The sequence below is a fragment of the Cynocephalus volans genome, chromosome 1 (assembly GCF_027409185.1).
Source record: "Cynocephalus volans isolate mCynVol1 chromosome 1, mCynVol1.pri, whole genome shotgun sequence".
NCBI classification, from domain to species: domain Eukaryota; kingdom Metazoa; phylum Chordata; class Mammalia; order Dermoptera; family Cynocephalidae; genus Cynocephalus; species Cynocephalus volans.
Window position 1 is genome coordinate 30,640,969 of NC_084460.1, and position 26,160 is coordinate 30,667,128.

The 26,160-nt window shown below is 47.5% G+C and overlaps 1 protein-coding gene across 6 annotated transcripts; it reads left to right on the forward strand.

The window, feature by feature from the left end:
* The first annotated feature begins 17,519 nt into the window (after positions 1-17,519).
* On the forward strand, positions 17,520-26,160 carry TP53INP2 (tumor protein p53 inducible nuclear protein 2). 6 transcript variants are annotated; one of them, XM_063100056.1, is made up of 5 exons: positions 18,033-18,119; positions 19,981-20,094; positions 21,544-21,718; positions 22,127-22,415; positions 22,955-26,160. In XM_063100056.1, exons 3-5 carry the CDS (start codon positions 21,595-21,597, stop codon positions 23,205-23,207), a joined length of 666 nt encoding a protein of 221 aa, XP_062956126.1. In that variant the 5' UTR covers positions 18,033-18,119; positions 19,981-20,094; positions 21,544-21,594; the 3' UTR covers positions 23,208-26,160. The 6 variants fall into 6 exon arrangements, with proteins under 6 accessions (XP_062956098.1, XP_062956144.1, XP_062956117.1 ...); XM_063100028.1 differs by lacking the exons at positions 18,033-18,119; positions 19,981-20,094 and adding an exon at positions 17,520-17,728; XM_063100074.1 differs by lacking the exons at positions 18,033-18,119; positions 19,981-20,094 and adding an exon at positions 17,520-17,728 and having other exon boundaries at positions 22,247-22,415.

The window sequence follows — 26,160 nt, forward strand, 5'->3', positions numbered from 1 at the left end:
ATCCAGGAGGCTCAATGATCCCCAAACAGATTCAACCCAAAAGGCCAGTGTAGTCAGAGTGGTTGAGCAAGAAGAGGTGAGACTGAGGGCTGGCTGGTTAGCTCAGTTGGTTAGTGGTAGGTATAATACCAAGGTCAAGGGTTCTGATGCCCATACCAGTGAGCCACGAAAAAAAAAAAAAACAGGTGAGACTGGAGAAGTAGGCAAGGGCAAGATGGCCTTTGTAAACTGTGATGCTAAGTTGGGTTCTTATTCTAAAATCAACGAGAAGTGCACTGAAGGGTTTCAAGCAGAGTTGGAACATGATCACCATTTAGATTTTTAAAATATCCTTCTGGCTACTGAGTAAAGAATGGATTGGAGCCAGCAAGTGTGGCAACAGAGAGACCAGTGAGGATTCAACTAGGTGAAAGAAGATGATGGTTTGGACCAGGGTGGCAGCAATGAAGAAGGAGAGAAGTGGGTGAATTTAAGAGATGTTTTGGAAGTAGCATTGATAATTCGTTTCCCAAATCCCCCTATATCTTGTCTCTGACTCTCAGACCCAGGCTCCTGTAAAGTTCTGATGGGTGTTCTCTGAAACTTTCATTAATAAAAATATGAGAGACAGTAAGTTAGAGCAACAATCTTAGATTGATAAGTATACAAACCCTTTAAACACAACTGGGGGCTTTTTTTCCTCCCTGGCTGTCTGATGACCAGCCACGATTATGAATGATACAAGTAAAGAGCCAGGTGAGGAAGTTTGTGACATCCCAACTGTTTCAGCAGAAACAAATGGCCGTAGATGTGCTTTACCCTTGGAAGGCAACAGTATCTAGCGAGAAATTTGAGAAAGACTAATCAAAATGTACAAGAACATACCAGATATTATCTTTGTCTTCAAATTTGGACCATTTTGGCAGTGGCAAAATAGGCTTTGATAAAATTTACAATTCCTTGGATTATGCAAAGAGAAACCCAAACATAGACTTGTGAGATATGGCCTGGATAAGAAGGAAAGAACTCTAGAAAATCAGCAAAAGAAACATGAGAATAGAATGGGAAAAAAAAGGAATTGCTGTAAAGGCAAAAGGAAGATTAAAGACACAGAAATGGCTTCATCTGTGGTTACTGTGCAGATTTTTCTCCAAAAGACAATAAACTGTATAAAAACAAACAATAACAATCAAGGAGAAGGGGTGAAAGGCAATAGCATGTAGGAAAAAATAATTAAAGATATCCTTCAGACTGAAAAAGTAGGAAGATCCTGATCTAGTTCACTGTACAGATTCGGAAACTAAGGTCCAAGAGGAGCTATGCCTAGCCCAGGATCACACAGAAAGTCAGTGGTAGCCCTGGGCCCAGGAACCAGGTCTCCTATACAAGTGGCCTCCTGTTCCTGAATTGGGGTCTTTGGTGAGGCCCACTGGGAGACCCACAACCAGCTCCCCCCTTAACCTTCCACCCAAATGTTGTAAGGGCCCAAAAAGAACATGCCCTAAGGACAGGTTTCTGGGATCCTGTGCCCTCAGCATTACCAATTTCCTTCCTGTCCCTTACCCACAAATGCCTATGATTGCAAAAGCCATCCTGTTAGGAAAACAAGACCAAGTTGTAAACTAGTCCTAAAACCTAAAGATTTAGATTGGCTTCCCTGCCCCCAAGCTCCTCTCTCTGAACCCCTCTTCCTCCCCAGAAGCCAAACTCCCCACAATTATGCATCCAGGCCCCCTATCCCCAAAAATACACACATACTTTCCTGCTCTGGGAAAGGAGACAGGTATAGTGGGCTTTGCTTGTTGCCTCCTGATATTCATTCCCTCCTTTCCCCTTTCCTAACAGGGCCCTGAATTTGTCAGCCATGAGATTTGAATGGGATTGACCTCAACCTCATTCCAGTAATAGGCCCTAAATGACTTAAACTAACCAATACATGCCAAACCCCTAGCCACAGTGACTGGTTCAGAGTTGAGCATATGACCTCAATCAGGTCAGTCAGAGCCAACAAGACTCAATTCTGGGATTTTGGACTGAAAATGGGCTTTTTCTTTTCTGCTGAGTTTGAACTTAGAAGCACCCAGACCTAGGAGTAGCTGTCAGCCATTAGTCAAGCTTATACATACAAGATGAGGTGAGCCCAAGGCCTGACTGAGTCTACTGGTTAAGATACGATGAGCCTCCTTTAGATTTAAACAGTTTATTACTTGCATAGACAGCAAGAAGAACAAGCCAGCTCCCTGTGATCTTTGTCTCACACACCAGAAAGGATGACATTGAAACAAAAAGGGCTGGACAATTGCAACATGAGTTGTGGGGTACTCTGTTGCCGAGGAACCAATTGTAGACTGCTGCTAAGACTTATTCTGTAGATGCATTCTGAATAGGGTGGGGCAGAAAGCCTCACATTTCATTAGAACCTGAGAAGCGGTAAAACTGTCTCATTAGAGTGTGGTGCTGATAACACCAAGGTCCGGTGTTCTATCCCTGTACAGGCCAGCTGCAAAAAAAAAAAAAAAAAAAGGTCTCATGGCAGCCTCCCAGGGAAGATAGGGAGAAAAGCAGGAGATGGCCTCATCGCCTTATAAGCCTCCTATCCTTCCTGTTCTGGGAGGATCACAAAGCATTCTGCCAAGATTCCAGTAAGCTTTTCAAGCCTTTGCCCGAGTGGCATGTATAAATACATGTAAGGTTGCCAAAGTGCTATGACAGAGCTATTCCCCTATATTACCATTTGGTCACAAAAAGAGAGTCTGTCAAGAACTAAGCCAACTCCTAGGAAGTGTTTTGGAGAAACTACAAGACACTAGAGCTTAGTTCCAGTATTTGAGCCACTGGATCAAGCCTTGTCTGAAGGCAGTTATTGTTGAACATTTCAACCAGTTCCATTTGTTTTAATCTAGTTTGAGCTGGGTCTTTGGTTACTTAGAACCAAAAGCTCTTAACCAATACAACAGGAGATGGAACCTACCAGAGGATTCTCATACACTTCCCTGACTTCAAATGCCGTGTTGATAACCTTCGTTTTATCTCCAGCCTAGGTTTCTCTGTTGCAGTTCAGACATATGTATCAAATTATCTCCTGGACATTTCCACCTGGATATCCCAAAGTCATTTCAAACTCCAAATATCTAAAACTGAGCTCATGATCTTCCTTCCAACAACTTCCTTCTTAATTCTTTACCTTTGTGAATGGTTCCTCCATCTTTCAGTTTCTCAGCCAAAAATCCAGGCATCAGCCTTGATACCTCCCTTCCCTTCATCTCTCATATACAATTGATCTTCAGACTTTGACCTAAATATCACTCAAATCCATCTACTTCTCTCCGTCTTCACTGCCACCACCCTGGTCTGAGACACCAGCACTTCTCACCCAGATGTCTGCTATACCCTCCTGGCAGGTCTCCTGCCGCTCCTTTTCATCCTCCAACCCATTCCCCATGCCAGGACAGCACCTGACACCCATTAGAAATTTATTAAAATTTAGGGCCGGCCCTGTGGCTCACTCTGGAGAGTGCGGTGCTGATGGCGCCGAGGCTGTGGGTTCAGATCCTATATAGGGATGGCCGCTGCGCTCACTGGCTGAGCATGGTGCAGACCACACCCTGCCGAGGGTTGCAATCCCTTTACTGGTCAAAAAAAAAAGAAATTTATTAAGGGCCAGCCCGGGGCTCACTCGGGAGAGTGCAGTGCTGATAACGCCAAGGCTCCGGGTTCGGATCCTTAGAAAAAAAAAAAAATTATTAAAATTTATTGAACAAATGAATAAATGGGTGTCACTAATCCCTCACTTAAAACTCTTCACTGGCTTTCCATTGCATTTAGTTTAAGAATAGAAATTCTTTTTTTTTTTTGTCTTTTTCGTGACCGGCACTCAGCCAGTGAGTGCACCAGCCATTCCTATATAGGATCCGAACCCGCGGCGGGAGCGTCGCCGCGCTCCCAGCGCCGCACTCTCCCAAGTGCGCCACGGGCTCGGCCCAAGAATAGAAATTCTTAAGGTGGCCTGCAAGGCCCAGCATGATCTGGCCTGCCTGATTCTCTTGCCTCATCTTCCACTTTCTGCCCTAAATTTCAGAAAATAAACTATTAATGATCTTTCCATTGGTACAATCTACTTTTTACACCCCACTCCCCACCCCCAACAGCACTTGTCCTCATCTGGCAAAGTCCTACTTACCCTTCAAGACCCATCCTTAGTTTCCTTCTCTGTGAACATTTTATTCCATCAGATAGTCAGTTCTTTCTCTATGCTCCCAAAGCACTTAGTAGCTGCCTCTACCTGCAGGTAATGATCACAGTCTGATAATTCTGTTATCTGAAGTTCTTGGAAGTCTGATTTTTCTGTTCATTGTTTTTATTGAATGTTAATTGTGGTGGATTGATTTCCCTGTTATTTCATAAATTTATAAGCTAATTTTTGGAAGGGTTTTAGATATAGGAATCTTGTGTAGCCTGCAATGTAGGGGAGGGAGGTCCCTCCAGAGAGAATTCTCATTTGTTTCTTCCAGGGGCCTGAGAGATAGTTTGGGAGTGGGTCTCCTTTTGTGTTGATTTCTCAGCTTTGGGATTTCCAGCCATTCAGGTGAGGTAAATGTGAACCACAGACTCATGGAAGGCAGGCACATGCTTTCAAATTCTCAGAAGATAGTTCCCCCTGCCCCCCATCCAAAGATCAGGTCAAGATGGACACATACCTTTTTTGTCTCCCTTTGCCAGTAGTCAGGTGTGCGTTTGTTTCCCCCCAAGTGTACTCTTTCACTGTGGGTATAGCCCTTCAAGGGTTGTATTAGTCCGTTTTGTGTTGCTATAACAGAATACCTGAAACTGGGTAATTTATGAAGAACAGAGGTTTATTTGGCTTACAATTCTGGGACAGCTGCATCTGGTGCAGGCCTCAGGCTGCCCCTACTCATGGTGGAAAGCAGCAGGCAGCCAGTGGGTACAATCAGATCACATGGCAAGAGGAAGCAAGAGAGAGAGAGAGGAGGTGCCAGGGTCTTTTAAACAACCAGCTCTCATGGGAACTAATAGAGCGAGAACTCACTCATTAATCCCTCCACCTAGGGAGAGCATTAATCCATTCACGAGGGATCCATTCATGACTCAAACAGCTTCCAACACTGTCACATTGGGGATCAGATTTCCACATGAGTTTTGGGGGGACAACACATCCAAACTCTATCAAGGGTCCTAGGTCTATCAAGAGTCTCAGTCCCAACCCCTAACTTCATGTGAGGCCAAGGTTTCATCTCCCCAAATGTCTATTAAAAGCCACGCTGTTGCAGGTTCAGTTGTGCATTTTAAAGGATATTTGTTGTTTCTATTTCCACCTTTACCATGTGTTATGTAGCAGAAGTTTCCAGGTATTGTCAGGAAGTCCAACTCAATACTTAGTAGACTCAGTTGTCACTGTCTGTTTACTTGTCTATTTTCTCCAGGAGTGTCAAGTTCTGGGAGGTCAGGGACTGAGGCTGACTTATCTCTGGGACAAGACTCTGGGTCCAAGACCCAGAACAGAGTAAAGGCTCAGTGTGTTTGTTGATACTGAACCCCCACTTGGACACGTCTAGTGATGGGGAGTTCACTTTCTCCCAAGGTGGCCTTTTTCCTTTAGAGAGGGTGTGTGTTACTTGAGTGACCACCTGGCTAGTGGGGGACAGCCTGCCTCTCATCTGTGTGCACCTTCCCAACACTCATCTTGTCCACCCAGGTTCTGCAAGGAGCAGCTCAGGGCTTGGACTATCCCAGTGATAACTGAAACTTTGTGCTTTGACTCAGAAGGAAGCACACGGACCAGTTCTAGATGTAGAGCTAAGGCTCTCATGCACCATTAGTGGAAGTCTAAAGCAGCACAACTTTTTGAGAGAGTGATTTGACAGAATCTATTAAATTTGAAATGTGTACACTTGCCAATCTTGCAATTCACTTCTCTGAATCTGTTCTACAGATATAAAGATTGTCACTGTAGCATTGTTGTTGCAGCAAAAAATTGAAAATCATCCAAATGTCCACCAATAAATGATTAACTAAATAAACTTACTACAGCCATACAATGGACAACCATGAAGGCAGTTTTTTTGGTTTTATTTTTTTAATGAGGTAGATCTATGTGTATTTTATTTTATTTATTTATTTTTGATGGCTGGCCAGTACGGAGATCTGAACCCTTGACCTTGGTTTTATCACACCATGCTCTAACCAGCTGAGCTAACTGGCCAGCCCTAGACCTACGTGTGTTGACATAGGTAGGACTCCAAGACATATTGCTGAGTCTGCAGGACAAAGTGTATAAATTCATATATTTATATAGAAATAAATAAACCTACAGGCTGTATAAATTGGTACATCACAGAGGCTATTTGAAAATATCTGTTAACTTTTAAAATGCCATTAAAATTTTTAAATAATCTCAACTGACTGTTCCCCACTAATAGATATTTATCTTACAAATAAATATGCAAAATAATAGGTAAAAAAAATAATTGCAGCAGTTTGCAATAACAGAATACTGGAAACAAACCTTCTTTCCATAGGGGACTGGATAAATACAGGGCATTCATATGATGGGATACTGTGCATATGTGAAATAAAATGAGGCTGCTTTCCATATTGATAAAAAAGTCTGCAAAGACATGGTGTGAGGTGAAAAAGAACAAGGTGCAGAACAGTGTCTCCATTTGAATGAAAATCACATATGTGTGCATATGCTTTGGATTTTAAATGCATAGAATTCCTCTGAAAGGAATCACAGGGAACTGGAATCAGTGGTTGCTTCCAGGGAGGAGACTGCTTACTGGGGAACAGGACGGGGAGACACTGCTTTTTACTGTATTCCCTATTGAACCTTTGGAATTTTGAGCTATGTTCTTATAATTAGGTAAATTAAAAAACTTAAATGATAATTTTAAAACTAGAAGAAAACAAGCCTTACAAAACAAAACACATCCTATGTGTATATACATATGTAATGTAGAAAAAGAAAAAAAGGATATACTCCGAATTGGTGGCAGTAGTGGAATGTCTCTGGGATTGGACAAGGAATGGTCAAGGGTGACCTTGACTTATCTTGATTTTTTGGAATTTTATGTTTATAATTTTTAATAAGTTATAAAGATTGCTTGGATTTTATACAATGTTTACGTAAATTATTACATCGTTTAAAATCCATTTTAATTTTTTTGTTTTTTTTTTTTTTTGTGGCTGGCCAGTACGGAGTACCAAACCTTTGACCTTGGTGTTACAAGCCTGTGCTGTAACCAACTGAGCTAATTAGCCAGCCCCCATTTTAATTTTGAAAATAGACTTCAGGTGGATAGAATACAACTACTCCCAGGCAAAGGAGTGAGGCTGACTGTCCTTCTGAGGGAAGGATTGGGGTTGTACCCTTTGTCCTACCTGCCTTCTCCAGAGACAGCCTGGCACAGGGAGCACCTGGGCTACTCCTGGCATCATTTCAAAGAGCCTCTGCTGTTGCCTCTCACCCACTTGGCTCCCTGTAACCAGTGTTCTGGGCTGAGAACCAGAGCCAAATGACTATAAGGTCATATTTCCACCGATGTAAGGTTGGGCACAATTGGCCCAGGAAAAATAGGACATCTGGCTCTGACCACTTACCTCTTTGCTCTTCTCCTTGAATTCCTGCCACCCTTTTCCCCACCCCCAAATCTGTATTCCTCTTTCAGTCTTTTCAGTGGAGAGAAGGCATCTGAGAAACCCATTCAACTAGACATGTAGGGATTTAGTGTTCCCCACGATTGACCAGTTGTATTTTAGGATGCATCTAAAGAGGGTAATGCTTAACTATGAGGGAGGACACAATCATGGTGGAATTTCTGCCACCAGTGAAGAAGGGATCCTGAGGCAAAAAGACTTTGCTATCACTCTTAAGTCATGTTGACAGGCAATGCCACATAGTGTTTAAGAATGTGAACTCTGGAGCCAGGCTGACAGGATTCATATCCCAGTCTGTCATTTAGCAGCTGTCAAACTTTGGACAGATAACTCAAACTCTCCATGCCTTAGTTTCCAAATCTGCAAGATGGGGATAATAAGAGTAGCTTCCTCAAAAATTGTTGTGAGGCTGTAATAAGATATTACATGAAAAGCCTTTAGAACACCTTCCAGAACACAGAAAGCAATCAATAAATGTTAGCCATGACTATTATTACTTGTACAATGACTTGTTTTAAGGGAAGTACTAAAAAGCTTTGAAGTCTGCTGCAGAAGAAAAATTAAATTTGGCAAGTAAATAAGTCATCTGGATACAGAGTGAAGTTATTAGCCACTGGCTTTCTAATCCAACACAAGTCAGAAACAGTTGTCTTGAGAGAGGAAGTTCTTGAACAAAAATCTAAGGAAAATGAGGTTCTAGCCAAAATCTGCATTTGAAAGATGGAAAACATCTGACCTGGGAGTTGTGAGCTGCTGAAATGAGTTGGTTAGTCAATGTCAATTATTTGTATGTAGATCAGTGGGTCACATTGCATTTTCTTAACTCACATGTTTCTAAATTTGAGTAAGTATACTTCAATGTGGTCTCTCTTTTAAAACTTCTAAAATCAGCTTTGTTGAGGTATATGAGTTTTTACAAGTATATATACCCATGTAACCAACCCTACAGTGAAAATATAGACACCTCTATCACTCTGGAAAGTTCCCTTAACTCCCCTTTGTAGTTGGTCCTTCTACCTATCCCCAGGCAACTGTTGATCTGCTTTCTGTCAGTATATATTACTTTTGCCTGTTGTAGAATTTCACATGGATGGAATCATACGGTATGTAATCTTTTGTGTCTGGCTTCTTCTGCCCAGCATAATATTTTTGAGGTTCACCCATATTGTTGCAGGTATTATAAATTCCTTTTTTATTGCTGAATAATAGTCCATTGTGTGAATATACCACATTTCTGTTATCTTTATATACTAGATTTTGAGAGAATAAAGGTTGACTGAGTTTAAATTCTAGGAAGAAATGGTGGAGAGGTAAAAACTGGAGGTAGAAGCCCAAGAGATCCTGTCCTATCTCTTTTACTCACTCATTCTGTGACTCTGGGCAACTCATTTTCCTTCATCCAGGCTTTACCTTCTCTACCTGTGAATTTAGGGGACTAGATGATCTCTAAATAACCTTTCCATGCAATTTTAGGTAGAAGAGTTTCTTCTTCTACAAGAAGTTACTCTTTTTAAAGGCTCACAGGTAAGGTCCTGCCTTCCAGAAGCTTAGAGTAGGTCCAATGAATTTCTCTGGCAGGAAAGGATGGCGAAATCCAGAGAAAACCAGACAAGCCAGTGGATAATAAACAGAGAGGCCCTAGGCAGGTCCAGGAATTGGCCAATAAATATTTGCACACTATTCGGGGCCTCTACCCCTGGCTTTTCTGCCCAAAGCTCCTTGCAGTAGATTCTTGGCTGGAATCAAGGAAGCCAGGCCAAGAGGATTTTATGGAACGGAGGGATTCTGAGAACTTCAGAAAGCAGGCCATGGTGAAGGGCTGAGGCGACCACTCTGGGCCCATGTGGTAAGGTGGGTAAAAAAACAAAGGAAAAAGGGTGGGAGAAGAGCTTGATCCAGATAATGGATCAGAGTCTAGCAAAGACCACAGAGCCCAAACATCTCTGATAACCCTGATAAATCCCAGGGCCCCATGTGGCTCAGGCTTAGTACCTTCAATGTCACATTTCAAGAAGTGAAGTATAAAGGGCAAACTGTTGAAAACGAACCAAATGTTTAGCTACAGAGAGCTGACTGAAAAACGTCAGTCCATCCCTACTGTGATACAATGGAAGACTATGTAGCCATTAACAAAGAATGAGGCAGTGCTATAAGTGCAATTAGGGACTGAATTAGTCCATTTTTTGTTGCTTATTACAAAATACTTGGAACTGGATGATTTATAAAGAAAATGATATTTATTGCTTACAGTTTCTGAGGCTGGAAAGTCCAAAGTCCATCCGGTGGTGGTGACAGTGACCCAGGGGTCTCACACTGAAAGATGGTGGAAGCAGAGAGAGCAGAGAGAGAAAGACAGACTCTCCTCTTTTTTAAAGCCCTCAGAACCATGCCCCTGACCACCATTTTTAATCCATTCACTACTGCACGGTCCTACAATCCAATCACCTCTTCAAGGCTCCACCTTTCAATGACCATAATAGGATTTCCCACCCTCTTAACAGTCACAATGGTGGCTAAGTTTCTAATACATGAAACTTGGGGGACACAATTCAAGCTTCAGGGAGTTTGGGGGGCACATAATTCAATCCGCTACAGGAACTGATCTCCAAGTTGTGTTGTTAAGGAAAAAAAGGAAATTTTAGAACAGCACACATAGTACACTATCATTTGTGTTCAAAAAAGGGATCATATGTATATATATACATGCAGTACTTGTATACGCAGAGATTATTTCTGACAGTTCACAAAAGAAACTGGTGACAGAGTCTCCCCTGGGGAGGAGGAGGACATTGATGGTGCTGGCAGCAGAAGTAGGAAGGAAACCCATATCCTTTTGTTCTCTGGGATTTTGAATCACGTATATTTTAGCCTATTCAAAAATGAATAAAATTTATTAAATCCATGAACAACAGTTTAACTCCCAAAAGTAATTTTAAAATGACTGTAATATTTATTTGTAACTCTCCAAAAACATCAAAGGGCCCCAATCCATGCCACCTCTCCTTATAATCCACTTTGTTCTCTGCAGTCTCTCACACTCCACCACTGCCTTTCAGTGTCCCTCACTCACAAAACCTGTCACTTTCCCTCAAAAACTGTCCCCCCTAGGCCCTTTCCTACAAGCCTTGCTTTTTTTCTTCACTTCTCTCTTTTCTCTCACCTTTACATCCTGCCTCTGTCACCCTATTTTCTCAGTTCTATATCTCAAAAGCCTAGAGAGCAGGCAGACGAGACAAATCTCTCCTTAAAAAGCCACGGGCAGAAAAAAGTTACCAAGCAAAGGAATCCTCATCAGGTCTCTGCAGTGGATTGAATGGCCTCCAAAGTCACTGAAGCTTGAATCCCATTTTAACTGCTGAGGGTGGGAAATCCTACTATGGTAATTGAAAGGTGGGGCCTTGAAGAGGTGATTAGATTCTGAAGACCATGCCCTAATGAATGGATTAATAATGGTGGTCACAGGTGTGTTCCTGAAGGCTTTAAAAGAAGAGCGTGTGAGAGTCTTTTTCTCTCTGCTCCGCTATTTTCTGTCATGTGAGACCCTTGTGTTGCTGACAGTTCCAAGTATTTTGTTATAAGCGACAGAAATGGACTAAAACAGTCTCCATTCTACAGATAGAGAAACAGACGCCCATAAAGAGACAAAGAATCACCCAAGATCACATAGCAAGTCAGAAGCAGAGCCCAAACAAGGCCTCCTGATTTGAAATCTTATTCTAGGCCTTTCAATCCATTTTCCCCCAAACAAGCTGCTACTCATCTTTCAATGTCTAGTTCAGATGTCCTCTCTTCAAAGGAAGCCTTCCTTAAACTCCATTTTTTGGATTCCCCTAGCACCTTGTCCTACCCATGTCCTAGCCCTTATATCTCTGATTATGTTTCTGTTTACACTGAATGAGAGTCTCAAATATAGAGAAGGTGTCTGTCTCCCAGAAAGTAACTAGGCATCCCTGGGTGTGTGGGGAACTGAAAGTGTCCAGTGCTCTAAGAGACAGGCATGCAGTGTGTTTTGAGGGCTCTGAGGAGGGAGAGCTTACTTCCTTTGGAAGAGATCTCAGGGAGCTTCCTGTAGGGAGTCCCATTTGACTGATAGATATCCTGATGCTGTATCCCATACATTCAAATTATTCAATTTCAACTATATGACTCTGGCAAAAGAAAAAGATAGAAAAAAATATTTTCCCCCAATTGTAACACTATTTATGATGTTTCACAAAAATATTTGCACTAAAACAAAATGTACTGGAGTAGGATTAGTAGCTCAAGCTGCCTGTTAATTGTCATGCCAAAAAAATACAACTTTTCAACATGCGTATATTAGTTTTCAATAGTGTAACAAATCACAAAACCTAGGGGCTCCAGACAATGCCCACTTATTGGCTCACAGTTGTGTACGTCAGAAGTCTCGTCACAGCTCATGTGGGTTCTCTGCTCAGGGTCTCACAGGCTGAAATCAAGGTGTGGACCAGCTGTGTCCTCATCTGGAGGCTCAACCAGGGAAAGACTGACTTCCAAACTCTTTCACGTTGTTAGCAGAATTCATTTCCTCGTGGCCATATTACTGAGGCCCCTGTTTTCTCACTATCTGTTGGCAGGGGACCACTCAGCTTCTAGAAGCTTCTCTCGGATCCTTGCCATGTGGCCCTCTCCACAACATGGCAGTTTGCTCCTTCACGGCAGATGTGGAAGTGTCTGCCACTCCAGAAAATGATTTTATGTTAGGTAAAAAATGATTTTAAGTTAGGTACCTTTTTCACACAAAAGTATTGTAATTTTTTATGTTTCTTATTATTGTACACATGTGCACATACAATATTTCTAGACACAGTTGATTGAATACATGGAAACACGCCCTGACTCTTATTAGCTCTGTGATCTTGGGCAATTTCCCTCAGCAATGTGAGCCTCAATTTCCTCATTTGTAAAATGGGGATAACAACAATGCCTATTTTGGAGGGTTACAGTACATAGTAAATGTTCAATAAATATAAGCTGCTGATTATGTTAGTCCTAAAGAATAGACAGGGTATGGATACAGGGAGATGAGGTGGGTGAGTGGTGGGGTTCCCTAAGAGAAGGAACTACAAGAGAAAAACCTGGAAGCAGGAAAGCTGGTGGTGGTTTGGAGTGTGTTCATTTGCATAGGGTTTGTGTGTGTACAGAGAAGGCTAAAAGAGTGGGTGAGGACAGCTTTCTCACCCCTCCAGTCAGTGATTATTCTGTATCAGGAACCATGAGAGGAAACATGAGAGGGTGCCTGGCCAGCAGTGTGAATTTCAGCCTGGAGGAGGTAGGGAGCCAAGGAAGAGCTTTGATCAGGAGAGGGAAGTTGTCTGAACTTCGGGGAGGTTATTTGCTCCTAGTAGGGTGGCTGGTTCAGCAGGAGGCAAACCTACTGTCCATCCTTTCCTCCCTAACCTCAAGCCTGCTGAGGACCCAGTTGCTGGGCAGAATCCCAGGAGGCAGGTGCAGAATCTGGCCCTGCCTGGGCATGAACAGAGAGGGTGCAACCCCAGATGCCAGTTCCTTTCCTCCTGCTCCTGTGTGGCCCCAAAGCTGTCTCTTCTAACCACCCATAGGCAGGGAGGGATGCAACCATTTTTTTTTTCAAAATTCTAAATGTGGGAATTTATGCAGGGCATACACACCAGAGCAGCTCACTTGAGTACTTGTCCACACTCACAAACATATCCCCAGAACCCCAAAGTCACTGTTCCACTCTCACACCATGGACAGATGAACTAAAACTAAGCCAGGCTTTTGGCTTCCTGCCACCTGCCTCCCCTCTCTGAGATGAATCCTGTCCTGACCATCACCTTCTCACTGACAGGGGCACAAAGCACAGTTCACACAAACAAACCCAGTTGCCTGGAGGTTGAGATTGGGAGGTGCTGTTAAGGGAGCATGGAGCCAGCCATTTTGCAGATGGGAAAACTGAGGCTTAGAGAAAGGAGGTGACATGAACAGGATCAGGCAGTGAGCCGAGGACAGAACCAGGACTGAAATCTGGATTTAGGGCCGGCCCGTGCCTCACTCGGGAGAGTGTGGTGGGTTTGGATGGATCCATGGGTTCGGATCCCATGTAGGGATGGCTGGTTGGCTCACTGGGTGAGCGTGGTGCTGACAACACCAAGTCAAGGGTTAAGATCCCCTTACCGGTCATCTTTAGAAAAAAAGAGAGAAATCTGGATTTACTTACAATCAGGCCAGTATCTTTTTCATGGTGTACACACACACACACACACACCATCACCCACCACCACCATAGTTTCCCTCAAATTTAGGTATCTCTGGGTTGAACAACAAAGCCTATTGAGTAAAAGTTCTTGGGATATGGCCCCTTGTTAAGATATAGGCCCATCTGTTAGGGGAGTTTGGGGATTATGTTTGTCCTAGCTGGCTTTACCAATTAAATTACCCTGCCCCGTCTCAGTTTCTTCACCCGCAGAATGGGAACAATTTATCTACATCAGAGGGCTTCCTCTCAGCCTCACCCTCTATCCCAAGGAAGGTGTGGGGGGTAGGGAGAGAAAGGAGGGGAGTGGTGAACTAGTTATTCAGCTAGTCACACAGATTGGCTTTTAACTGCAAGCACACGCAAGGTCCCGTGAGGGACACACCCAGCTGATACATTTCTGCCCTTTGCAGTGGTGGTGTGGGGGCCACCAGTGGGGAGCCCCCAGGGTTTGGTGAGAGCAAGCCCAAGGTCTAGACAGGAATAAAAGGGTGGCTTCTTGACCTCCAATCCTAGAGCCCATAAAATTGGGCAGGTGCTCACATCTGGGTATGGGTTAGCTGGGCATGGGCCTCGGTCAATCCTGAGGGTGTGAGCTCATGTGCACATGTATGTTTGTACATGGATGCCTTCATGTGTATGCAGAGATGCCCATGTACATCCATGTATATACAGAGGAATGGCACCCTATGTCTTATTGGAAATGAAGATTCCACGATTACTCCCAGAATGGTGTTCTCTGCCTCTTTTTACAGCCCCCAGGCCCAGGCCAGGGTCTCAGAATACTAAGCACACTTCCTGGGGCCAGGGGCAATAGTTGGCTCTGCTGCTATAAGATTCTAAACAAGTATCTTGACCTCTCTGTGTCTCAGTTTCCTCACATATAAATGAGGGGTTTGGGTGAATTGAGGTTTGAAATCTCCTCCAGCCCTGATAATAAATCTCTGCAGTGGGAGGAGGGACAGGTCCTAGGGGTTTCAGGAGGGGACTCCACTGGGCTCCAGCCCTCCACTTCCACGGGTACCCCTGCTCCTACAGAGAAATGGAAGACTGGGATCTGACCTAGCAGCATGGACATGGGGTTCAGCTAATGCTGGGAACAGAATCCAGGTCATTTAGGGTACCAGAGTGTATGCCAAGACCCCCTTCTTTGGGCTTGGGAAACCAGAACCCTGTGCCAAATAGAAGGCTGCCTATACTAGGATAGAGGGTCCAGGTGTAGACTCCTGTACCAGTCATTTCTTGAGCTTTGTGCTGTAACTACTGAGCCTTTGATTAGAGTCTACTCTATGCCATGCCCACCACAGACTGGGTGGGGTGAATATATGGACAAAGACTACGTCCTTGGGGTGCCAACCGTCCACTTGGGAAAAATACATACACACCAAATTAGTCATCATCACTTACTGTTTATTGAACAAATAAATGACTGTCCATCAAGGTAGCTGTCAACACATGGGTAGGGACAAGGAAGGCTACTTAGAGGATGAAGGGGTGAGTAGAATCTTTTTTGGGGGGGCAGCTGGCCAGAACCGGGGTGAATCCTTGACCTTGATGTTATAACACCGTACTCTAACCAACTGAGCTAACTGGCCAGCCCGAGCAGGATCTTGAAGACAGGAAAGATATGGATTTCAGAAAGGCCTGAAGAAGGCATTCCAGGCAGGAGAAACAGCTTGAGCCAAAGTGTGGAGGTGGGAGAGTGTTGAAGAAACAATGAGGAGTTTGACTGTAGCATAAGGTGCACGTAGAAGGGGAGATGAAGCTGAAAAGAGCTGGAGCTGGATCGTGGAGGGCCATGAATGCTGTGTTAAGAGAGGGGGGCTTTATGAGCCACTAAGGTTTTAGAGCAAAAAAGTGGTGTGACAGGGGAGGCGTGTTAGGGATTATTTAATTTAAGTCATTAAAGAGGTCAAGAGAGGGTATGAGGTTATCAGGAAGTGGCTGTGATGGGCAGAGGCTCAGGGCTGCACGGAATGAGGATACTTTGGGGACACCACTCTAAGGGCCACAATGCCACTCATTCCTCCCCTCAGAAGCCTCTGGGTATTATTTCCTGGCTTCTTCCCCTAGTTGCTAGGGCTGAGGAGTCCCTCAGGGGTTTCAGACTGGGGCTGGGACAGTGTTTTCTCACCAGAGCTTGAACCTCTGGCCTAGCTCACCCCTTGCCTCCTGTTGGGCCAGATGGGCAGTTTTCAGACCCTGCCCCAACAGCCCTTCTCTACTGAGAAAGGACCCAGAACCTCTGGCCCTGGAGATTCTGAGGATGTGTATTTGTGGTCTCTCTCCAGGCATCTCCCAGGCCACTGGGAGAGCTGGGGTCTAGAGCATGAGATGGCAGAATTCTGAGGGTGGAGAGTTTAGAAGAATCTTACAGTGTTGGCTCTAGAAGGAAGCTTGGATAAAACAGATGAAGAAACTGAGGCCCAGAGAGGTAACATGATTTGCTTGAGATCATACAGCAAGTTTGGGGAACAGTCAGGACTAGGACCCAGGTCTTCCTGGGGAAAATGAAGTATGCTGGGACTTAGATCATCTGGTGCATGTAAAAAGTAGTATGGGTTAAAATCCTGGCTCTGCCATTGACTATATAGCTTTGTCACCTTGGAAAGTCACTTAGGTTCTCTGAGTCTGTTTCCTCAACTGTAACGTATGGATAACATGTACCTTTTGGGGTTATTGTGAAGATAAACAAACTTATAAAGCACCATAGCACAGTGCCTGGGACACGGTAAGTGTTCCGTAAATGTCAGCTAGTGGTCCGGCAGTGGCAATAGTAGGTGCCCAATATGTTTGTTGAATGCATTATTGAATATGAATTCACAAACTAACAGTGGATTTGTGAGCCTCAGTTTCTCCATGTGAAAATAAGAACTCATAATCAATCCCTGTCTTGTCACTCACTGTTCTGTCCAGCCTGGGAAGCAACGTGGATTAAACTAAGTGTGTAATCGTTCTAGTGCGAAGCCGTCTCTAAGTCAATGTTTATTTAGCCCATAGCAATTTCTCTCCAAGTCCTACCTTGCAAAACTTCCCATCGGCCTCACCAACTCCTCTACACTCACAGGCGCTCCCCTAGAATCGGAGAAGGGGGATGTTTTCCTCTTTCAAGCCTGCCGAGCTGAGGAAAAATGGGGTGGGAAAGCACAAAATGTGTGGGATAAGGAGGTGAGACAGAAAAGGGAGGGAGAGCGGGAGAAAGGTAGTGGGGAGACCGGAGGTGCACGGACGAGGTGTGGAGTCGAGAGCCGAGAAAAGGGCACATATTGGGGGGTGTGGCAGTAGGATGCAGGTGAAAGGATATGGGGAGCAGTGGGAGAGGTGAGGGTGCTGGGATTTGTGGCGGGAGTCAAGGAAATGAGGATCCTGTAGAAAGGAGTGGGGATCCTTCTCATGGAGAAGTCCGCGGGTCGCCGGGAGGCAGGAGCAAGCTCCCAGCTCTCGCCTCTCGGGGAGGCCCCCCGAAGCTCTTAGTGCAGCTCCCGGGCAGGAACAAATAGCCAGCGAACCGTGGAGGGGGCGGGGAGGGGGGATCCGCAGCCTGGGATTGGCCACAGCTCCGCCAGCCGGTGACGCGAGACGGGCGGGCCCCTTTGTGACGTCACAATCAGCTGTTTGAACGTTCCAATTTGTGCGGTGAGCCGGGCCGCAGCGGCCGCACAGAACCAAAGCACCGCGGGCGAGCGCAGCAGCCCCGAACGTCCGACCACTGGTCCCGCCGACTCCCCCGCCCCGTCCCCGCGATGCGGCCCGGCCTGTGAGCAGCCGGAGACCCTGGGACGCTCCTCTACACAACTACCTCAGCGCCGCCACTGGCCGCCGCGCCACGCCCGCCCCCAGGTGAGTCCCGACCAGCTTTGGCCGGAGGGGGCTCCCTGCGCCCCCGGGCACGCCCTGCGCCCCCGCTCTCAGGCCTTTGTCTGTCTCCGCCAGCGGCCGCTGAGGCTGCATTCCCGGCTCCCGATTGGTTGCCACACGCCTGGTAGAACATGACGTCGCTCTATTTGCATATGACATTGAAACGTCACCAAGGCCGGCCCCGCCCCCCTCTCCCTCCCCCCGGCCGGTTGTCCTCCGGTGACCCGGTGGACGCTGTGTCGGGGCTGGGCCGTTGGGTGAAGTTCGCTGAAAGGCAAGCGGGGCCAGAGGGGGCTCGGCGGTTTCCTGGGCTGATCCAAAGGCTGGGGTCAGGCCTCTGATCTCCTACTTTTTCCTTGCGACCCGAGAAGGGGTAGGACGACGCTGCTGGGTCTAGGATGAGGGGGTTGTCAGGAGTTTAGGGCGGCTTGGGACTACAGATCGCTGGGGCAGCACCAGATGGTGGTGGAATCCCTTCCCTCCGGGTCCAACCTCCGCCCCCCAGGGACTAACATAACATCCTCCTAATCCCTGACTTGTATGTAGCGCCTTAACTGACGTCACTCCCTGCCCCCAAATGAGGGGTCTTAGACCCCATTTCACGGGAGGGGAGACTGAGGCCCAGAAAGGAGAAGTAGCTTACTCGAGGTCACGCGGCCAATTAGAGTCATGCTCACTGAGTGACAGATGTATTAGCTATTGGCATAAACAGAGCAGGAGATCAATACAAGTAACAAGATACACATCCTCCTTCTACTGGGAACTCTATCTTGGGCTCAACACCAAACCGATTTAATAGGGCTCCTAAGTCTCCTCATTTCACCTTTTTCCAGGGGGGTCTCTGAAGATTCAGTCCCCTTTTGTGGCCCTGACCCCCTTTGTCCTCACTCTGTACTTTTGAGTCCCAGAGCCCAATAAAATCTGCTGCCTCCCAGCTGTTTTGACCACAGAAGGGTGAGTCATTGGCTGCCTCAGGGTATCTCCAGGGCTGATGGTGTGGTGGGGTGAGGGTTCCCTCTGTTGGCCCTTTATCACCTCCCCAACTCCCAGGGTTATCAGCTAGAAGGGACATGATTTGGCCTAGTGCTGGTGATTGCAAGAGTTGTGCTGCCCCCTCTCTGCTCACAGAGAAGGGTAGGAGCAGGAGAGCTTCTGACTTTCCAAGTGGATGGGCCTAAAGGCTGGACCAGGAGCCCCATTGCAGCCCCTGGGTTTGCTCAAGGATGGCCTGGGGTAGTGGTAGTGAAGGGATCAAATGCTATTCTGGGCACAGCTGCTGTAGTTATTAAAGGGAATAGTTCTCCCTGGAGCAGAGCTGGGAATGTGAGAACCAGGAAGCTGGCAAGTCCAGGAAAGAAAATCTGGGAGGCTCCCCAGTGGTCAGGAGAGGGGGCAGGCACTGTCTGGCTGGTGCTGCCGCCACTTGTTGTGTGACCTTGGGCAGGGAGCTTCTCCCCTGAGCCTCCCTTACCTAAATCTATCTGTAATTTGAGGAAGCCCAAAGCAGTCTCTGGTACACAGTGGGTGATCTGGTAGCTGCATGTTGAATCCTGGTTTCAGGAACCCCAGACCCTTTCATAGCTGGGCAGAAGGGCAGTGACAGCATCAAAGTCTGTTTGACCTGCTTGTACCCCTGACATCATTATATTCTTGGAGATTGTTTGCTGAGGTTTTCCTGACTGTACACTCTGGACTCAATGATCTGGGGCTATGCCTGCCAGTATCTAGTTGTATGTCTTTGGATAGACTAATGTCCTCTCTCTTATCCTCAGGTTGTAAAATGGGGTGGGTGAATATGATGGTCCCTGAAACAGCTCTTCCATTTCATCTTCTCAATGAAGTAGTAGGTTTTTGGAAGGAGGGTGTACCTCATCAAGGCCGCAATATTCTCTTCCTTCAGAAGGAGCCAAACTTTATGGATTTTTGGTAACTGAGCCACTAACTCCCTGTAGCTACAGATGGGCTGGGATATGCGGGTTGTGTGGGGCAGACACTAGTTGGGGGTGGCTCAACCTTCACAACCCCTGTAGATCCCCCACCCCCATCCCACCGTGGAAACCAGCACCCAGGGAGCACTTCCTCTGGAGCCCACTGTGGGTCTGCAAATGTGGAAATAGTCTTTGGCACTGGTGATTCTGTGGCAAGTGTGAAAACATTCCCAGGGAATGCAGGAGGTAGCAGCAAGCATGGGAATACCCCAGCTGGGTTAGCAGTGAGAGTAGAAATACCTTCAGGGAGTGGAAGCATGGACATCCCCCCAGGAAGTTCTACAGGAAGTATGGAAACACCCCTAGAGGATGGTGACAAGTGGCTCTGCAGCAAAACTGCTGACCGTCTTTAAGGGACAGGTATGGAGGGCTAGGCTTTGGGGATATCCCGGGGGCCTGGCCAGCAGCTCCCATCCAAGAGTTAGTCCTGAGGTGGGCTGGAATGGGGAGAGGGGCAGATCTACCGCCACCACCTTGGTGTCTCCATTCCTGGAGCAGGGGGCCTCCTTCTTTGTCTTCATCCAGGGAAGGATTAGATGGGGGCTTGCTCGGGTCCTGCTCCAACCCACAGTGCTCATCCTTAAGGGATCCTGGGATCTAACAACTTACTCCTTCCATCATCACCTTCCACTGACCTACTGTCTCACTGGGGCCAGGCAACCTGATCTTCCTCCAAACCAGGGATGCTGCCTTTGAGCAGGAGCCTGGGAAAAGGGGGTTAGAGGGGGGAGGACCTGCCAGAATAGGATCATCATAACTCATCTGACAGACACAACTGAGGCTTACCGAATCACATGATGAGATGATAGCAGTTCTGTGGGATTTCTGCTAGCCAGAGCTTTTCAAACTACACAAGCCCTAGTAGTGGCTCTTAATCTTTGGGACTGCTGTTTAGGAAATCATGATGAAAATCAAGATCTTTCTTCCCAGAAAAATACACATGGTCCCTGACCACCAAGTCAAAAATGCCTAATTCAGACAGAGACCCAGCAAAGTCAGTGGAGTATGGTGTTTATGGGTGCTTGCCTTTGGAATCTGACTGCATAGGATCAAATCCCACCTCTGTTTCTTACTATCATGAGACTTTGGGCAAGTTACCTTTTTCTCTGAGCCGTACTTCTCAGTTTTTTCACCTGTAAAAGAGGGATAGTAATTATATTCACTTCCTATAGTTGTTTTGAGGATTACATGAGGTAATATAGGTAAAGCTGCTTAGTATAGTGCCTGGCACATGGATGTTAGCTATGTTATTATGATGATAATAAACAGTCACAATATGGACAATTCATTTCCTTGCCTGTAGAATTCCTATTTAGTCTTCAAGGTCCAGCTTGGATGTCCAATTCTCTGGAGACCTTTCCTGACAGAGCCTGGTCAGATGTAATACTCTTTCCCTGTCCCTAAAACACCCTATAATAATAACTAGTTTATTAGTTTATTGAGTGCTTACTATGTGCCCAGGTACTGTTCTAAGCACTCTGAGTTTAGCTGACTTAATTTTTATTAGAGCCCAGAGGAGGATACTACTATTATGAGCTCCTTTAAGTCTTATAAGGGCCCAGAGGAGCGTACCATTGTTGTCATTTGACAGATGTGAAAACTAAGGTACAGATAAGTTAAATAACTTCCTAAGGTTATACAGAAGATAGAAAAGTGTGGATCTGAGTGCAGAAAGCTTCCCCATACATCCCTGTTTTACTCTTACCACTATTCTGGGGGCTGGGGGTGATATCGCCTGCCCTCTGTCCAGGGCCAGGAGTGGGGCGGGCTTGTCAGTAGTAGCTCTTGACATCTCGCTACGATTCCCAGGTTTTTGCACTGCCGTAGGGCGCCCCCGTGAGGCCGCTTCACTCTCCCAACATGTTCCAGCGCCTCGCCAGCCTCTTCTTCAGCAACCCCCCGCCCCCCGAAGACACCGATTGCTCCCACGCCTTCGTCTCGGAGGAAGATGACGTGGACGGCTGGCTCATCATTGATCTGCCGGGTGAGGACTGGGTTGGGGGTCAGCACTCTGACTCCTGGGCCTGTGAAGTCATCGTAAGGGCAGGTGGCTGAGCAGTGCAGGAGAAGGGAGCTGCTAAGGGATTGGGGAGTTCGCCCAAGCCTACTGGCAAACTGGGGCTGAGGCAGTGACACTGGAGGTGGGTAACAGAGTCCCTTCCCATGCAAGCCTGGACCATCTGCTAGCGGCGCAGTGTTGGGGTCCACACCTCAGGTTCCCTAAGACAGCAGGTCAAGACTCCTGGCCCGTGGGTGCCCCGTGCGCGGCGGGCGGGACTGCGGGTCTGACTAACGATGCCCTTTCTCTTCCCGCCCCACTGTGTCCGGTGTGTGTGTGTCCTTCCCTGCTGCTCCCCCCTCCCCGCATGGCTCCCCCTCCCGCGCCCCGTAGACAGCTACGCGGCTCCACCCAGCCCTGGGGCCGCCCCTGCCCCCGCAGGCCGCCCTCCGCCCGCGCCCTCCTTGATGGACGAGAGCTGGTTTGTTACCCCTCCCGCCTGTTTTACTGCAGAGGGGCCCGGACTCGGGCCCACCCGCCTCCAGAGCAGCCCCCTGGAGGACCTCCTCATCGAGCACCCCAGCATGTCCGTTTACGTCACCGGCAGCACCATAGTGCTGGAGCCTGGGCCCCCTTCCCCGCACCCGGACGCTGCTCTGCCGGACGGCGACCTTAGCGACGGGTGAGCGGGCCGGAGGCTGAGACTGGAGACCTAGTGAGACAATCTTGGAGGCAAGGGTCCAGGGCAGGAGGCTAGGGGAGAACTGGCCGGAGCCCCACTGGCACTTGAGGGGGCGGGGGCTCGGGAGGCGTGTCTTTTAGGCAAAGGGCGGGGCCTGTGGGCGAGGCTATAAGGGGGCGGGGCTTTCAGATGGGGAGAGGCGTCGCTTGGTGGCTTAGGAGAGACGTGGCTAAGACGCTTGGGCTGGTTTTGGAGGAGCGAGTGGCAAGGCAAGAGCGCCGAAGGGGTGGGGCTTTTAGGGGCTTGTACAGAAGGCAAGGGCGGAACTAGGGGTTGGGGGCGAGCCTTCCCCGGGGTCCGGTTTATCTGTCACGGCTAGAACCTAGGAGGCATCTCCAGGTTGGCTTGGGGGAAAGGTTGGTACCCATAAGGAAGTTGTCAGGCGCCACACTGAGCAGAGACGTCACTGCTTCAAGGCAAAGGAGCGGTCTTCCCACTCCCCATCCCGGTCCTAACAGAGTCCCGCTCTGTACCCGCAGAGAGTTGGTGCCCCCCCACCGCGAGCCCCGGGCCCTGCACCACGCCGCTGCTCCTCTGCCGGTGAGGGCCGTGCTGCTGGAGAAGGCAGGCCAGGTGCGGCGGCTGCAGCGGGCCCGGCAGCGGGCTGAGCGCCGCGCGCTGGGCGCCAAGGTGTTGCAACGGCAGAACCGCGCCCGCGAGAGCCGTCCCCGCCGGCCTAAGCACCAGGGCAGCTTCATCTACCAGCCGTGCCAGCGTCAGTTCAACTACTGAGCCTCCATCGGCCGCGCCACCGCCCCCTCGCCGGCTCCCGATCCCCTGTCGGGCCCCTAAGCCGCAACCAGTGTGCTGCTCGAGGGGCGGCCGCGGCCTGACTCGGGCTGGACCCCACAACCTCCCTCCTTCTTAAAGTGTGTGAGGTGGAGTGATAACCCTTCCTTCCCCAACTCCCTCCACTCCCCCCATCTCCGATCATCTAATCCACCTCTGAACCCCTCCTGCCCCTTTTACCTTCCCTCCTTCCGGCCTCTATGCCCAGCATTTAATCCTTCATCCTCCTCCCAAACCTCCTCCTCTGTTCCCCATCCCTGTCTCTCTACTTCACCCTTGTCCTCCAGTCCTCTTCTTCTGGCCCACCCCTATTTCTGAGAGCCTCTTCCAGTCTCTGATCTGGCTCATTCCCCACCTTCAACTCCCACCTTACATGACTCACTCTATCCCATTTTTGGCATTACACTCATTCCTATTCCCTTATTCAGTCCCAGTAACTCCCTCCCAAATGGATAGGGGGAGGGGACCCTGAGCCCAGCTCTGACCAGGTACAACCTGTGCAGCCTGGGCCACTGTCCCTGCCCTCCAATAAGGGTTCAGGCTCAGGTTTTTCCTTTTAGTATCCCTCTTTCCTCTGCCCTGGGGGCTGGGCTCCTTTCAAGCTGCTTAGGCCTGGAAAGGTAAAAAAGTATGTGGAAAGAGGACCGTGAGATGTGAGTTAGAGGGAGAAGGTGGAGGGAATCAAGGGAAAGAGGCAGCCTATTGGAGATGTAGACAGGACAGACAGATTGAGAAGCAGTAGGGAGCAGGGCACCATGGGAGCTGGCACTGTGCTTGCTCAGAGAGGCCAAGCCCTGCTCTCAGGCTAGAGCCTGGAGTCAGCCCCACTTCTCTATCCTATAATCCCACATCCCAAATCTCTTTCTGAAATCCACCCCTCTGCAGGCCCCTGAGTCTGAAGGGCTTAGTTGGTACCTTGCCACCCTACCCCTGACATGCCACTCCAGGAGTAAAAGCTAGGCTAGGCTCTGCCGTCCTGGCCATCTGTTCATATGCCCAAGGTGCTAGAACTAGCTTAGGAGAGATGCAGGTCAGAGGGCTTCTAGGCAAGGAAAGGGCACACACTCCAGGTAAGAAGGCAGAGGAATGATGCTGAAGAGGACAAGCTGTGGGTGAAGCCATCCCAAGACTGATAGCTCAGCCTTTATCTTGCCTCTGGGATTGAATTTTGGGCTCAGACACCAGCAACAACCTCTTGGGATGCGCTGAGTTGCTTCCCATTTCCTTTCTAGCTGTCCTTTTTTAGTGTGTGCTCTTTCTTCCTTGAAACTTGTAAGATTTCCTGCTACATGCTAACATAGGTCTTCCCACTTGCTCTAATTCCGGTTTCAGACCTCACAGCCAAGCTGAGGCTTGGAGAAAATTCTGCATTCCCATGAGGGCAAAGGCAGCTGCCCTCCCTGACCCTATAGCCCCAGGCCTCAAGTGGGGTATATGGGAAAGGGAGTGGGGTATCCCCATGGATGCTGGGATGGAGACAGATGAAGCCCTGTAGGCATCTCCTAACCCAGGGAATAATTCAAATTGGCACTAAAAGCAGATCAGAGTCTCCACACCAGTCCACTTAGGGCCTCAGTAGTTGACAACCTTGCTCCTCTGTCTGTATTCTTCAATTACAACCTAGTCCCTTTTATTCTACCAGCTACCCCTTGGGCACTTCACAGCCAGCTTAGGGTCTTCAGCACTTTCAGTAGCTGAAACTCCCTCCAACCTTTCTTGCATATTCCTCGCTGCCAGCTGGAGCCTGAGCTCAGTCCTGAGCAGTGCCCATGATCCTTCTGGTAGGGGAAGAGTTTGAGTTAATCGGGTATTTGGTACAAATTTCAAAAGATCCTGCCTTTACCTATATTTTTGGAGGCTCCCATAGTTCTAGAACCCTTCAATTTCTCACTTGGCTGGTAGCAAGGTTTTTTTTTTTGTACTTTCCTATAGATTTTGTAGCATTTGGGTGTGGTGATATTTTAATTGTGTATAGATTTCTAAGAACCAACACTACCCAGTCTCCTGCTAGTCTGACTCCTGAAGCATCAGACCTTATCATACTGTATTGACTGTGTATGTGCCTTTCACCTTGAGCATGCTTCAGGACATTTTTTTAAAGCACAGAACTTGAAAACATGAGAGAACCAGAATTCACAAAGTCCTATGCAACCTTAGACAGGAGAGGGTTAGAGACTCTGTCTTGACTGATGTTTTCAGAGACCCTGGAGAAGTTTGTACCAGTTTGTGAGTATTAATGTCAATACTACCAGCACTTTGCCAAAATTAAGTACGTTAGAGGGACCCTTGTTTCTAGAGTGAGTCCCAATTACATCAAAGGGTACTTCCAGTTATTCACCAATAAGTCTGAGTGGTTCCCTCAAGCTGGGCATCACTTTCCAGCCTTTGCCAGTCTAGCTCCAGCAGGGCACCATGTGTGTATGAATGTAGTTTGGTGCTGTTTTGGAGTATGCTTGCTCCCCAGTCTCCTGTCTGGAACCCCGTGGTCAACTTGCTCAGATCTGTAATGTCATAGGTGCAACAAAGACCCTCACCAGAGCTTTTGGATGCCTATCCAGATCCACATGGCTTTACATGAGGGCACTGAATGCAGATACACCATAGCCCACTTCTAATACCTTCTCTCTTGCCCTGCCACCTAGTTCCAAAAGGAACCAACAAGTTGAATGAAACCCTATTGGGTGTTTTCTGTTGAGACTGGCTGAAATGAGGAGACTTTGGTTGATCATGTTGTGATGTGTCAACAGACTCAAGGACACAACCACCTCGACCTGCTTATGTGGCATGCCTGTGTATGTGTGTAACAGGATTCTGATTGTTAGATTGTAATGCTATTCCTGTATGGGAGAAAAAAATTAATATAAAGAAAAACAAATAAAAATCTATTTAAAGCACA